Genomic DNA, 16,775 nt, shown 5'->3' on the forward strand with positions numbered 1-16,775 from the left:
ATAAGTCTATTTTGATCCTCTTTGTGTGTTTTATAATAATAATAATAATAATAATACTACAGCATATATCCAGTTCACGAGAGCGTCCACACACCAGCTGTTCAATGCTGTTCCCTCCACAAACTTTAGCTTTAAAAATCAATTTCATACCAGGACACAAAATGACATTTTGTGGATTATTTTCCACTTTCTGGCTAATCCCATGACCTGTTATGATAACATGGGATTACAGAGGAGATACTCTCCTGCTGAACAGACAGCAGATCGCTTCCTTTGATTTTATCATCTCTAACTGATCATCTAAGCCACCACTTGTTCCTCAGTAATCACTGTTTGAGACTTTTGTGCTCATGATTTCTTTTTATTTCCCCCCACAAATCAACACATGGCCAAAAGTATGTGGACAGCCCTGTGTGGAAGCGCCTGCAGGGTTTACAACTGAGGAGAGTCCTGACTCATCGTGTACAGAAATACTTACTCAGCAGGAGAGCCAACAGTTTCATTCTGTGGCGAATTCATGTTAACGAACTGCAGCTCGACCCCCGATCCTCATCAACAACAGACTGAAGCAGCAGCTAAACTCAGGCGGCCTCTCCGGTCCCTTTACTTTCAGATTTGTGTGTTTTCACTTCCTTTCTGGACAGCAGAGGTTCCCAACCCCTGGGCCGTGGGCCGACACCAGGCCGCTGAACATAAACAATATGATTCACCAGAAAGAGCTGAATAACAATTAACAGCTTTAGAGGACATTATGGGCTATTTAGCAGTAATAACCTCCAACACACGTCTGTGCAGCGTTTCTACTCATCACCAGTGGTGGAATGTAACCAAGTAGTACTTCACTTGGTTAAGTACAACTTTGAGGTATTTGTACTTGAGTATTTCCACTTAATGCTATTTTATACTTCTACTCCACTACATTCTGGATGGAGGATATTGTACTTTTTACTTGACTACAGTTATTTGACAGCTTTAGTTACTTTAGTTATCAGATAATGAATACAAATATAAATCAATTAATAATTTGCTACTCAGCAGTATATAAAGTAATTAGCTCCATTTTCACCAGCTGCAACATTAAAGTGATGAACACATTAATGCATTAATAATTATAATCCAATAATATAAAATATATTATTCTACAATGGGCCGTTCTACATACTGAGTACTTGAAATAGTAAAATGTTTAATTGTAAAAGAGTATTTTTACAACATACTCTAATCTCATCATGTTGCCACATAGAGATGGTTGTAGATTAAAATAGAGATAAAGTTAGCAATACTGTACAATTAATATAGAGGCTGTTCATTGGCTCAGACAGGAAAATCAAACTTTGAAACTCTCTTCATTAATGTGTTCACTGCTGTTCACTGCTGTGACGTATAATTAGAAACATGAGCTCCGGTCTCATTTGTGTCGAAACACTGGTGGCGCCAGCAGCAACCGCTCGCTGTCTCTGGAAACTGTACAAGTTTCTTAAACCTCTTTTGTCATCAACTGTGTTAAGACCAGTTTTGTTGTTTTGATTTGTTGCACCAGTACTATCACACTGTGACTATGAACTACAAGCGTTCCACTAAGATGCAAAACAAACTTCCCTTTCCATCCATATAACCCAGTCACACGTTTCAACACCAGTTCAACACATCCTCTCGAAGCCAAAGAAATATAAAAATGAGCCTGAGTGGGGAAAAAAAACAAAAACAGCCAGCATCAAACAACAGACACGATGTGCCAGAAAACTCAAGCAGAGGGATGACGCAGCCGGTCGGCCTGTAATGTCTTCTGATGTGACAGATGATCATTGAAAGCATTGAGAGGAGAGACGGAGGCTCGCCTCCACCTCTCGGGGACAGCAGACTGTCACTGTCATGATGCTGAACATGAACAGCGGAAAATATTTGGAACAAACAAACACGGAGTGGTGTTCACCGCTCAGTCCCTCCTGGTCGAAGCAGTTTACATCAAAGAGACTGAGGTGATAACAAAAGCACCTTCAGTCATCATCCTGTCATGTTTTCTATTTTTAACATCTTCTATTTTTACTGAAGGCTGCTCTGTTCCTGTTACTGAGGAACATTCAAGAGAACAGACCAGTTTAGACAGAAGAAATCTTTAAAGCAAACCGTTTCAATCCAGTGTGTTTGGCGAGGTCACTTCCTGTCCTGTTAGCCGTCATTAACCCTGGTGACATGTGAGAGGTTCTCGTGCGGTTCTCCGGTCCGTTCTTACCTCGATGCTGGTGCTAAGGCTGGGCAGAGTGTCCGAGGTCACCGTTGTGCTTTGAAGGCTGGAGAAGTCCCACAGGTTGACGGGCGCCATGGGGTCCGCCACCTTAGGAGACTCCACCCATCTCTGACTATCCAATAAGGTCACTTCGTAAAATTCCTGGATATCTGAGACAACAGAAAAACAAATTCAAGGGATTTTCAATGACTTTCAAGGTGGCATTTTCTGAAAACAAGCACTCCAAATAGGAATGTTACAAACCTTTATAAGCCAACAACGCCTCTTGAATAAAAACCTTTAAATGTGACTGTAAATCTGGTCACATCAGAGGTTATTCCCCAACGAGAGCTGCTGACGCAAAGATGGAATATGAAAATGTTTTGGGGGGTTTTCGGAGGAAAAATAAAAAGCAAGTACTTTCCATCCATTCACTTTCAAAAAGACTTTTTTCCCACTCTTTCAAATCCACACATTTAAAGCTTCTGTGGCCCGTCAACAAAGTTGATCCTTGACCTTGAGAGCCAACAAATAATCTCTCAGGTGACGTAAGGACGCCTGAGCCTGTTTCCTTTGTTGATAAAAGTTGGACCTTGACTATTAACTATTATTAATAGATTATTAATTAAAGTCTTATTTATAAAAGGTTTGTTTGTTTTAAGGGAACCTGCTCATAATAACGTTGAAAAGGTAATGTTCACCTCAAGCCAGAGTGTTGGACATTTCAGACATTTTAATCACAGACATTAGCGGCCGTACATTGTTTTAGACCATCAGTCTTACATCTGAGTGCTAACAGAGCGGGTCCTGAGTGGAGGGTCTACAGTGACACTCCGTGTTGGTGGGCCAGTAAAGGTCAGTCTCAGCTGTTCTAACATTCATCAGGTTACGTTGTCACATGGCGTCGAGAGCAGAAACAACAACAACAACAGCAGCAAACAGGACTCGACCGCTGCGTCATCAAGGAACAACCTCACCAACTACAGACGGCCCTGATCAGCAGGGTAAACAAACCCGGGCTTCACTTCACAGACCACGGGTCCTGGAAGACATTTGGCTTCTGATATTTCCTAAATACGAGACGAGACAAAAGGCATGAAACAGGTTTATTTATGTCAGAAAAAAGATTGAATGTTTTTTACTTTTCAAAGTAATTTGAAAAGATTTTCGGACTAAATAACTGATAACAGCTTTCTTACTAAGTTAACCTGTGAAGACATCTAGTCCTCACTCAGAGTTAATCTACAACCGATGTAATGAGGTCTTAGTTCAAAATATTACTGGAAATTGAATTTCTACATTTATTTCCAGTTAGGGGATTTGTTTAGAATAATTAAATTTGTTTTCTCAATATACCTCAAATTAAAAAAACTAAACACTTTAGCCTCTCTACTGGAGATCGTGTGGACACATGGATGCCAATCAATCACAAATATTCTGGTCATGTGACAGCGGAAACAATCGATTATCAAACTGATCATTTTTCTGTCTATCGATTAATCATTGTCACTGTTCAAGCTAAAATAGTGACAAAATAAATGTTCGGTCAATAATGAAAATAATCTACCTGTAACGACTAATAAACCCGTCAGGTTTAGGATCAGGGGGAAACGGTGAATCACTTTCTCTGCCACCAGCCACTAAATCTGAATAAACATGAAGACAATATGGACTTAATGACAGTCGGGTCCCACTTGGTTCTCCTGCTTTGTTGATGTTTGTTTTTATTTTCAGTTTGTAAAATAGTTTTAAATTGTTGTAAAGAAAAAATGACAAAATATACGAGTTCATTGTCATTAAGACAAATTCAGTTTTGAGGTCAGAATATACTCAGCAACATTCAGTGTTATTAAACAGTTCATTCTGATTGATTGATAGTTTGATTGGTATTATGAGTCTGTCCCTGCAGTTAAGACTACAGTCTATATGAGACCAATATTATAAAAAGCCTCCAGCCCAGTGGTCACATCCAACATGCTATTTTATTTTTGGACGGGCTTACAGAGAGCGGCGATCTAAAATAACCGAGGCTCTCTTTGGCTCGTCGTGGCAGCTGACCGCCGGCCAGCACAGATGTTTTCCCATAAACCATCAGATCACCGCTTCGACTGTTAAATCTGATCAACCATCAGCCTTCAAACTGCAGCTCTGTGACCTGCTGCTCCTCAAGCAGGGAGCTTCAACTTACTGTGTGTTTATCGATAGGAAAGGCGGCTTTATCTATACAGCACATTTCAAACACAGAGGCAACTCAAAGTGCTTTAACTACTGTAGGCAAAGGAAGCTTTAGCGTGACATTCAAGAACAAGACGCAATAAAAACCAGAATCAAATGAAATAAAATACAAATTGACCAGAAATACAGTTACAGTGCAGTAACAAGTTGCCCCGAATGCAGCAGTCACACCACAAAGGTATAAAATACTATGATCTATCGAAGGAGAATCAACAGCTTTTATTTTGTATTTTCAGCACGCTTCCTGTACTCTCTGCACTATAAATACCACAAAAAAGCCCCTCTTATATTACGTACACAGTATATCATAATGTCTGTCCCTTTAGTCTCACTTCATTAGGTCCACCTGTCTGCTCTACATGAAGCTAAAATAAGAAGTTTACAATGTTCAGTTTTAGTTGAACGTGTCTGAGAGGACTTCATTCAACTGTATGTTTATTACTGGTGTTGTACTGGGCACAACACTAAAAACGCCGCTCTCAGTTGAACAGGTGTACCTAATAAAGCGGCCACTGAGTGAACGGTGTATCCCACAACAGTTACTCAAACCGGAGAGTCGATCCTTCAGAGTTTCTGCTGTTATTAACAGGAACAGGTAGGTTATTGATTAGGGTTAGGCTGAACTGCAGTCTCCTCTGATTCACTTCCGATTTCACTTCTGTAACCACACCCAACAGTGATGTCACGGTGTCCTGGAGTACACCTGCACATCAAGGTGAGAAGTTACACCACTGGAGGTCAGCAAAGACAAGATTCTCAGGGGCTGTTCAGTTGATCTTTAAATTACAGACAAGCACCTTAGCTGTGAACATAGCAACACACGAGTTCATGTACATCTTGTCTTTCGGACTTCCTCCCGTCATCATTAGTGGATATACACTCAGATATTACAGATCTCTTCATGCAAGTTCTTCCACATTAAAAGTGGTTCTCAAGGAGAACACAGTCAGGAGCTTTTTGTGCCGTTTAGGAGGACTTCCTTCAGCTCGGCTCTTTCACAGTAAAAGCCAAACGTGTCTCAGTGATGGTGCATCTGTGCCACGTGGAGCCGCTGCAGTAACTCCACTCTGTAATCTCGTCTGTGCAGCTTCAGACTGACTCTGTTCTGACTACAACATGATCCAAAACACATTCAGATCCATCACAGTCCGGCTCACAGTCAGACAGCAGACAGGTCACCACGTCAAACATACTGTCAGATGAATATCATGTATGTTTCATGGACCAGCTTCTTTTGCACTACATGCAGCTGGTGTGGAAACAAAGGCCCAAACTAAGATAAAGATATTCACTATCATCATCAAATGTTATGTAATACCCTTTGATGACTGAAAATAGATCCAAAAATCAACAAAGTACAGAAGCTGATGCAAGACCTAAAAATACCTCTCACACACACACACACACACACACACACACGTCGCTTCATAATAACTCGATTAATTCTGTGTTTTCAGCCACAACAGCGTGGCAAAGTCTGTCTGTCCTCAACAGCTGTTGGATGGACTGTGATGAAACATGGTTCAGACCTTCATGGTCCCCTCAGGATGAACTGTAATAACTTTTAATAGTAAAAGTTGTAAAATCACATCATCTTCATAGGTTGTTTACTATTTTATGTGGCGTTTTCTTCAGCGAGGATTTAACCATTTCAACGCCAGGAGCCCAGGACGCAGCGCCGCCCAAGACGACTGTGATGGTTCAAAGAAAAACAAACAAGTCAAAGTGTGGAGATAGGTCTGGCTATGAGAGACTAATGTGTCCAACACTTTGGAACTATTTGTGGGTTACAGCTTCTCACAGAGAATCTGTGCTTCTGTTTCATGTGTAAATGAATATTTCTGCTTGGTGTTTCGACATAAGACAAACTAATCTGGCTTCTCCTGGCATCATGAAGAAAACCCAGTCAAACTGAAGGCTGAGGAGCGGTTGTGATGCAGCAGGTTTTCCCTGCAGTTAGAGCGAGCGTCCTCGGGGGACGACCTTAAACACAGCACCGTATTGATGTCCAATGAAAAGGGACCTCTGTGGAATTGAGGGAGACTGTTAAGAGATCATTTTACAGTGAAACCAGCAGGCTGTTTCCCAAGTTAGAGGTTTGTGTTCGACAGCAGCGCTGCAGTTACCACAGAGACTCATACACAGGAGGGAAGGGGGCAGGCTGTAAGAATAAGGTTCTACACAGAACCTGAACATGGTTCGTCATCCTGGAACCACAGCAGAACTCTGTTTGGAGAGCTCAAATTCAGCTGTCGCAGTTTATAAATTCTACCATTGTTTTGGAAAGCAGAGGTCAGTGAACAGCTCACAGTTTTGGAGCTGAAACAATTAGTTGATTAAGTGGAAATGATTGTGCAACAATTTCTTTATCAACTAACAGCTGAAGTAATTTACGAAGAAACAGCCCAAACGTCCTCTGGTTCCAGTTCGGACCACACGGAAAACATCTGGATGAATGGTGAGTTTTGGCATTACAGTTCCCAATAAGTCCCATTTTTATCGTTTTTGCCAGTTTGGCACCATGACACGTCATGTTGCATCAGCTACAGCGTTCCTGTTGACACGGTAACCATGCAAACACACAGTCACTGGATTACTGTTGATACTGGTAAAAACGTCTGAACATGGTGATTACGAGGAAAGATCTGAAGTTATAAGAGTCTGTTTTTTGTTGTTTTGAATCATTTCTGAGCAGGTTTATGGACACAGAGATGCCACCGTCACTGGGAGGACAAGCCACGCTGAGTTTAGCAGAATTTGTATGACGCCTGAGTTTTGAGTCAGAAAAAAAAGGGAGCAAGTTTTGACACAAATTGCTTCAGTCAGGTGCACAGGGATAAGTAAATGTGAACAAGTAAATACGTATAAAGTCATAGTGGTACACGCCTAGACACAAAGAACTAAAAGATCACAGTTCTCTAAGAACCATTATGGGGTCATTAGTTATTTTCGACCTTCAGAGGTTAAATCCGATTAAAGACAGTCGACAGATACCTGGTGTCAGACCCTGTGACTGATCAGAGAACAGTCCTTTCTGTGAGAGCAGACTGTGATCATATTAACCAGTTAGACTGCCGAGTCTGACACAAGAGTTTCTGTTGTACAGTCTAATAAAAGACCACACCTATTTAAACTGCTGTTGCTATCAGAGCAGCAGCTCTGTGTGGAAATCACAGCATCTAGGAGAAGATTTACAGCACAAACTCACGAGAGTGTGTGCAGAGGTCAACAGTGTGGATCAAACACTGTTTAACATGCCAATTACAACTGAAAACTAAGGAGCCACAAACTGGTATAACTGGAACATTTAAAACTTTTAAAAGCTGAATTTAAGATGTAAAACAGCCTCATCTTGTTAGTAAGTCACTAGGACTGCCTTTAAATACAGTATAACACATAACAAAAAAAGGAAGAACCACTCACTTAATACAGAAGCTGTTTCGTGTTGACTAGATCCCCAAAATAAACTCAGCATCGGCCCATAATTGACCGATCAGAATCAACTGAATCAGGTGCACCTGACAGAGTTAGAGCTCAAACCTGAGATCTCCACTACAGGTTCAGGACTTCAAATTCAGGTCAACAAATAGCTCCAACATTACTGCTGCTAAAACCACAATGTGTCCTAATTCTACAACTGATCAATAAGCAAGATAAAACATGTGAATCAGACAGACTTGGAGCGGTTGGAAGGTGGATTGTTTCCTCTTTTGATGGAGATAAGCTAGCAGTTTCCATGTGCTGCCAGTCTTTGTGCTAAGCTAGGCTAAACATGTCCTGGACCTGTCTCTGTACTGGGGGCACAGAGATGAAACAGATATCCATCTGAAACATCTGACTCTGGAGAGGAGTTTCCCAGAGAAACATCACGGACGCATGACTTCCAGTCTTCCAGGCTGGGTGGCCCTATAGCAGGTTGAACTGAGTGTTAACAAGTTCAGTCCAAACAGGCTTTGGGTTACACAGAAAAGGCACACAGGCAAGATGGTACAAGCTAAATCTGCAGCTGTCTGAAGGTGAAGATGAAGGAGGTAAAGACCGGACAAATAAAGGCCAGTCACGCTTCATTTTATTTCCTGTTAAGTTACAGTTAATGACGGCTAACACTTCCTGCAAATGGCTGCCCAGGAAAGGGCATGAACATGCTTCATTCACAGTACCTTAACAGCAATCCAAACAACTGCAAAGTAGAAGAATTAGGGATCTAATTAGTGATGATTAGTACTAGTGATAAGAATTGTTTTTCACAGAGTGGTGAGTATGACATGACTCTGTTGTTGTACTGATGGAGTTCGTGCTGTGGAAATGGACAACAGGTAAACATGGAGGAAGTGTTGAGTTAGCAATAACAGCAAAGCAACACAGGAGCAGATCAGAAACCTGGGATCTAAAATATAACCAGCCGTAAAACAGGAGACATCAGAAGTCAACGCCCGCCCGTTTCAAATGAAGACCTGGTTCTCGCAGCAGTAAATAAAAGCCCGGGCCACTATTTGAGAATATACGGTAGGTGGAGCCAATTTTTGTCTTTGAAACACTTGCAGTCACATCTTCTCTGACTGGTTCTGGATCAGTTTTACAACAGAATTCAAATCCAAATCAATCCAAACCTTGTGCAACATTCAGATATGACTGGTGCCAACACCATGACTCAATTAATCAACTTCTCGTTTGAGAGAAACTATTCTGATAGTGTGTTATTTGAGTCATATACAGCAACTAGATTAAGGGCTCAATGTTTGCGGCACAGGCTGTTTGGTAGTTTCCTGACCTTGAAATTCACTTTGCCCGACTGTTTGCTATTTTCGTGCCTGCAGCGTGGAAACAGTGTGGCGCAACCAAGTGGGTGTTTTATTCAAATGAAGCAGGTCGTGGATCTTAGAAGAATAAACATCCATGAACAACATCTGTTTCTGGTGCAAAGTCACTCCACCGGCAATCCGGTGATTCTGTCACAAACGAAAGTCAATCCACTTTGACCTACTGGTGGCACTACAGGAAATGTCAGAGGATCACCAAAGTCAGCAGGATTTATCCTCTAGGAACCATGAATGTCTGCACCAAATTTCACGACAATCCAAACAATTATTGAGATATTTCAGTCTGGACCATCCGGCCGGCATCACGATCCCTGCAGCCTCCCTGCAAGCTAAAAGCTCTACATTGTCTTTGGTTCCAGCTTCGTACATGTGAGGTTTTGCTGCTTTTGTAGGTGTTACATCACCGTAATTGAAACTTACAAGACATCTGAAGAGGAAAACAATCACTATATCAAAATAAATACATTTGCAGCCTTCAACCCTTTAAGTCATAAGTTTAGGGAAGCCAAAACCGGAGTTCAGACACACTGCAATTAGTAGAATAACATCCAAATCTTTAGGGCTGAAAACTGAATGTTGATTCATTAAACGGAAAAGATTCAATTGATGCCATCTGTTTCTGTGAGAGGAATCAGGCCAGTCTGAACTGAAAGAATGAGAAGAAAAAGCACACAGCTCTGCCTCTCTCTCTCTCTGTAAATCAGCCGGGGGGGGGTAGGATTATGGAGTGGGGGTAATCGTCGTGTCCACAGAGGGATTACACTGTGCTCGGCCTGCTGCAGACATCTCTTTTTGGGGGGTTTGGCAGATTGGAAACTGTGCGGCAGAAATCTATTTTTCATCAGTGACACTCAGATGCTGGGACGTCAGGGTGAGCATGACAAACACGCCGAGGACACTGAGACACAGAGAGACAGTTAGAGAAGACATGCTGCAGTACCAGGCGGAGACAACACTTAAATAATTATTATTCGAAATCAGGAGTCAAAACAGACAATCAAGCAGGACTGAGCGATGACTCAACATTATAATGAATTATCTTTAATGGAATCATATTGAGATGATATGAGCATGTTATAATTCTGTTGTTTACATTATTGATTTTATGCTAATTGTAATTTAAAACTAACTGAATGTGTTCAATTTGATTATTTTCCAAGTGAACATTGGAAAGTATTCTTATTAAAGTCCAACTGATATAAAAACTCATCTTTGTGGGCTCCTGGTGGTTTAGCAGTTAAGACTGTGGAGCTCAGCGTCCAGTCATTTCCTGTCATCTCTCCACTGTCTGTGATAAAGGCATAAAAAGGCCCCCAAAAACCGCGGTACCGTCTGCTATGACATTTGTGTACAGGTTTGAACGAGTTGGTGCGACGCTGTTACCCGTTGCTCAGCACCAACTGTGAGCTCCCACGACCCGCTGCTTTGAGATTTGAATATCTGGTTGACACTCGCGACCGGCCTCCTTTCTCAGCAGGTGTTGAAGTAGCATGAACAGCTGCTAACATTAGCCGGCTAGGCTAACTTGCTGTGGGATAGTGGAATACAAATTTAACAGCACGGTGGGTCCTCCCAAATGTTGACTGTTGTACAGAGACAGCTGGCTTAAACCACTAATGGTTCAAAGCCACCACTGTGTTGAAAAAGGTAAAAAAAACAAACACTGTAAGACAAACAGTCTGATGACATCAAGTCCACAGCACTCAGAGGCCAAACACAGCTTCATCTGGGCTATAAACTGTAACTATACTGCAGCTATTTTGAACATTTTTCTATTTTCTGAAACAAAAAAGTTGATTAAAATCAAATTTCTGTTCGACTTTCATGATGACTCGACATAATAAAAGAGATGATGTATTTACAGTCAGTTCAACTATCTCCTCACCATAATCGCGAGGCAGTTATCATCTGAGTCCCCAGCACCATCATGTATTGCAGCTGATTCACGCATTTTTTAATTGATCAGTATTGGCTGTATAAAGCCACGCAGGGACAGGGGAGGTTAACACAGAATGAGAGCTTGTTGATGTATTCAGCTCGTGTTGTATTTGTTTCCACTTCTTCCCGTCAATCATCCACCAGCAGCCTCACAAACCCAGACAACACCTGGCGACGTGTCCATCTATTGGGCCGAGTGTTAAACAGACAAAGTGATCAATCTGATGCGACTGTGCAGCCAAACAGAAAAAGGAAGATGAAGATGAAGAGAGAAGGAAGCAGGCCACTGAGTTCACACTGATGATCTCTACTCATCTATTAGTGATGAAGATGCTGGGAGGAGGAATCTGAACTGGATGTTTGCAGGATGAACAGAAACTGAAGGAATCGAGTCGTCGCTGTCGTCTGGTCAAAAACCACTTTCTCTCCTGAACCAGAGAGTCTGTAGTATTATAAAGTTCAACCTTACATGTAAATTAAACCCCGATATTCACACACACACACACACACACACACACACAGTTCATGTTATTAAATGTGGGTCTCCTGTGAGGTGTGTAAGAGGCCAGAAGGCTGAGGCTCGTTCTTGTACATTCACTTCCATTAATACTTCATCAGAGCCACGAGTTTCCTTTACATGCGTTCCCCTTATGACACAAGGCCGGCTAAGTGACTGCATTACCTAATAAATCTAGTGAGTACTGTTGTTTGCACAGCGCATCATCAGTGTCTGCCTCCCTGCAACACTCGACACACTTTATCACAACACATCAGTGTAAAGGGTCAGTGTGAGGGACACATCAGGCCAACTTCTACAGACAAGCAGAACATCTGGCTGAGCTGCTGACTGACTGGTTCACAGCCAGACACCAAGTTAGAGACAGGCAGTCAGACAGTCAGTCAGACAGGTAGACAGACAGACAGTCAGTCAGTCAGACAGTCAGTCAGTCAAACAAACAATCAGACAGACAGTCAGTCAGTCAGACAAACAATCAGACAGACAGTCAGTCAGTCAGACAGTCAGCCAGACAGGTAGACAGACAGACAGTCAGTCAGTCAGACAGTCAGTCAGACAGGTAGACAGACAGACAGTCAGTCAGTCAGTCAGTCAGTCAGTCAGACAGTCAGACAGTCAGTCAGTCAGGTAGACAGACAGATAGATAGACAGACAGTCAGACAGTCAGCCAGACAGGTAGACAGACAGACAGTCAGTCAGTCAGACAGACAGTCAGTCAGACAGACAGTCAGTCAGTCAAACAAACAATCAGACAGGCAGTCAGACAGTCAGCCAGACAGGTAGACAGACAGACAGTCAGTCAGTCAGACAGTCAGTCAGTCAAACAAACAATCAGACAGACAGTCAGTCAGACAGTCAGACAGGTAGACAGACAGACAGTCAGTCAGTCAGTCAGTCAGACAAACAAACAATCAGACAGACAGTCAGTCAGTCAGACAGTTAGATAGACAGGTAGACAGACAGACAGTCAGTCAGTCAGTCAGACAGTCCGTCAGTCAAACAAACAATCAGACAGACAGTCAGCCAGACAGTCAGTCAGGTAGACAGACAGATAGACAGACAGTCAGTCAGTCAGACAGTCAGTCAGTCAAACAAACAATCAGACAGACAGTCAGTCAGACAGGTAGACAGACAGACAGTCAGTCAGTCAGTCAGACAGTCTGTCAGTCAAACAAACAATCAGACAGACAGTCAGTCAGTCAGACAGTTAGATAGACAGGTAGACAGACAGACAGTCAGTCATTCAGTCAGTCAGTCAGTCGGTCAAACAAACAATCAGACAGACAGTCAGCCAGACAGTCAGTCAGTCAGTCAAACAATCAGACAGACAGTCAGTCAGTCAGACAGTTAGATAGACAGGTAGACAGACAGACAGTCAGTCAGTCAGACAGTCAGTCAGTCAGTCAAACAATCAGACAGACAGTCAGACAGTTAGATAGACAGACAGTCAGATAGACAGACAGTCAGTCAGACAGTCAGACAGACAGACAGTCAGTCAGTCAGACAGTTAGAAAGACAGTCAGTCAGTCAGACAGTCAGATAGACAGTCAGACAGTCAGTCAGACAGTCAGATAGACAGACAGTCAGTCAGATAGACAGTCAATCACTCAGTCAGTCAGACAGTCAATCACTCAGTCAGTCAGACAGTCAATCACTCAGTCAGTCAGACAGTCAGATAGACAGTCAGACAGTCAGATAGACAGTCAGACAATCACTCAGTCAATCAGACAGACAGATAGACAGACAGACAGACAGACAGACAGACAATCAGTCAGTCAGTCAGATAGACAGACAATCAGTCAGTCAGTCAGACAGTCAGTCAAACAATCAGACAGACAGTCAGTCAAACAGTCAGTCAAACAATCAGACAGACAGTCAGTCAAACAGTCAGACAGACAGACAGACAGTCAGTCAGACAATCAGTCAGTCAGACAGACAGACAGACAGACAATCACTCAGTCAGTCAGATAGACAGTCAGTCAGTCAGTCAGTTAGACCGTCAGACAATCACTCAGTCAGTCAGTCAGTCAGTCACAGTCAGTCAGACAGTCAGACAGATAGACAGTCAGACAATCACTCAGTCAGTCAGACAGTCAGATAGACAGTCAATCACTCAGTCAGTCAGACAGTCAGATAGACCGTCAGACAATCATTCAGTCAGTCAGTCAGTCACAGACAGACAGACAGACAGACAGTCAGTCAGTCAGTCAGTCACAGTCAGACAGACAGATAGACCGTCAGACAATCATTCAGTCAGTCACAGACAGACAGACAGACAGACAGACAGACAGTCAGTCAGTCAGTCAGTCAGTCCCGGGGAACTCAAACAGATCGCACCACATTCCTGCTGCTCGGCGTCCGCTCACCCTGCAGCAGCGTCTCAGTTTTCTCTGGGCCCGTTATCTGGCGGCGAGCTGACAGCCCGTCACAAAAACACAACACAAACAGCGAGTGCTGGAAACCTCCAGGGTGACTTGTGTTTCACAAGAAGAAGATTAACTGACATGTTTTCTATTCAACAAATAAACCAGTTTAATATATGAACAAGGCTGTCAACCAACTTTCTGTAGGTAAAAGTGGAGAATAAAAACTTCACACCGCAGGATCACCACTTCATAATCACTGGGTTAAAGAAATTAAACTTATTTTCACTTTGCTGTCACACACACACACACACACACACACAGTACAAAACAAATCTGTCAAAGTGTCCACAGACCAGGACTCACCTCATGTCTTCATCATGTTGTGGTCTTAACTTACAATTTAAGTCTTAGCGGAGCGCATATGACACAAAGATGTCTGTAAGGACACCACAACCAGCAGGAAGATCAATTACAGCTGTGACGACAGGAAGTGGGAGGTGGGAGGTTTCGGGGACGTCCACAAACCTGATCACAACTTTATTCATTATGAAGTGTTTTCCAGATCGACTCATGGCTTTCTAGGATGCATCTGTCACTCTTCTCTCCGTTAAAGGAGCCCAGGTCGGGGCGTCGTGGCTGCCTAAAACGCAGACCTTGTAACTGCAACATGCCTGGTTCAAATCTGGACAGGGCCCTTTGCTGCATGTCATCCCTCCGCCCTCAAATATCCTGTCTGTTGCTCTACTCCTCTGTGTTAAATAGGAAAAAGAAAGAATTCTAGGTTTTTCCAGGCGGCATATGTTTCTATCAGCTGACCATCAAACAGCTGCAGGTGGTAGAGACGCTGTGATGAGCTTTAATCTTGGTGTTGGCAGAGACGGTGCAGGAACGATTCAGACACTACAACCATGTGAAACACGCGTTAATCACTCTGCATTAATTACAGTGTTGTTGGCGCATGTGGTATTCTGTTTCCATGTGGCACAAAGCCGCCGAGTTGGCACAATGAGCCACGTCCACCCGGAACATACCATTACTGGGCAGGTCCAGTTTTGGAGCCTCTGCATACTCATTACTTACCAATGTGTGTTTGTGGTTGATGTTGGAAGTTGGTACAAGAGACTGGTACCGGTGAGCTACGTCATGTCTTCTTGGGACGCGTGCAGGTAGGCGGGGGCTGAGAGAAAAAACAACACTGGGAGATTCGCCGATCCTGGTTTTGATTTCAAAGGTAGAAATCGAAAGCTCATTACGATTGATTTTCGATTTAGAATCGAATCGTGACACCCCGAGTATCAGCCATGGGCAAAAATTCCTCCAACTTATAATTCTGTTAAATCACAAATAAATCCACTGGATCCACTCGTGCTGCAGTTCAGTATCCCTCTTTTTCAAGTTTACTCTGAGAAACATAAACATTATTCAATAAAACCTTTTTTTTATTGAACAAAAGAAGCACAAGTTGCCGAATGTTGTCTAAACACAAGCAGTCGTACAAGGACCTTGTCCAGACCTGCTGGTGGTACACACATACTGAAAACCACATCCATCTGTCCTCTCCAGTAACAGATCACAGTGAAGCACCTCTAAACTCTCCTGTCACAACAAGCCACCTCTCACCAACCACGTCACCTCACTGCACCTCTGCTGCAGCTGCTGAGCTGCTGTTTCCTCATCTGTTCAGATTCCTTGAGAGGTTTTTTTCTTCCAGATGCTGCTGCTGTTTGTGTCACCTCTGTGCACCAACTCACACTGACACACTGACAAACTTTATGACCTCTCGCCACACTGTGATGGCTCACACAGGAGAAACAAACACAAGCACGGCTGCGGCCGCGATGGCCGACAGATCTACAAACATGTCGAGGTCGGAGAGGTCGGCAGGAGCTGTTAACACATTATCAGGTGATATTTGACCTTCAATAAAGGAATTACATTAGTGGCCGACTCCACATTAGGACTGTGAAGAGTCATCAACACACACCAGAAAACAAGAGTCTGAGATTCATCGACATTGATACAGAAACACAGAAGTGACCCAAATTCTGCTTGAAATTGGGAGGAAAAAGAAGCATCAATACGTCTGTTAGAAACTGATCTCTCCAAAAGAACTCACTGTTTGCACTCTGTGTGTGGACCTGCACAACCAGACAAATGTCTCTGTAATGTGTTTTATCACATCTTGGACTGTGTAACTAGATAACTAGATCCCATAGATTCTTATTTCTATGTCAAAGAAAAGTGTTGAATGAAAAGTATTTTTTAATTTAAGTGCCAGTTTCTGCTTTACTACAGAGTTTCAGTTTCCAAAATGAATTTGTGGTCTCGTGGCACCTACGACAGTTTAACTCAGGACTTGACCAAACGTTTTCTGGACCACCTTGTCATTTTTCCAGGACTTTCCATGACTTGAAAGCTGCGTGACAGAGCCCCAGGAGTTTTCCAGGATGTGTTGGTGACCCTTGGTTAAGTGTTTTCTGGATCAGAGAGAGGCGATCGTACCTATGAGAGCCTGGAAGAGGTTGCTCTGGAAGATGTCGATGACCCTCTGGATGGAGTGTCGGAGCTGCCGGTCCTCGGCGTGCTGCAGCTTGGCCCGGTACTCCTCCAGCAGCAGCAGGGCTCGCTGTGCATCTGGACAACAGGAGGAGGAAGCAGCAGGGGTGAGTCGG

General features: G+C 43.1%; 1 protein-coding gene across 15 annotated transcripts in view; it reads right to left on the reverse strand.

Annotated features, from left to right (window-relative positions):
* The window catches only part of LOC139296850 (discs large homolog 1-like protein), a 96,148-nt gene that overhangs the window by 76,595 nt on the left and 2,778 nt on the right, over positions 1–16,775 (reverse strand). For all 15 annotated transcript variants that reach the window (XM_070919405.1, XM_070919400.1, XM_070919403.1 and 12 more), the window contains exons 2-3: positions 16,606–16,737; positions 2,234–2,397 (exon numbers count right to left, since the gene is read on the reverse strand). In XM_070919405.1, the coding sequence (XP_070775506.1) occupies positions 2,234–2,397; positions 16,606–16,737 (296 nt within the window). The remainder of the gene's footprint in view (positions 1–2,233; positions 2,398–16,605; positions 16,738–16,775) is intronic.

This window comes from Enoplosus armatus, chromosome 14 (genome assembly GCF_043641665.1).
Source record: "Enoplosus armatus isolate fEnoArm2 chromosome 14, fEnoArm2.hap1, whole genome shotgun sequence".
In the NCBI taxonomy this organism is placed as follows: domain Eukaryota; kingdom Metazoa; phylum Chordata; class Actinopteri; order Centrarchiformes; family Enoplosidae; genus Enoplosus; species Enoplosus armatus.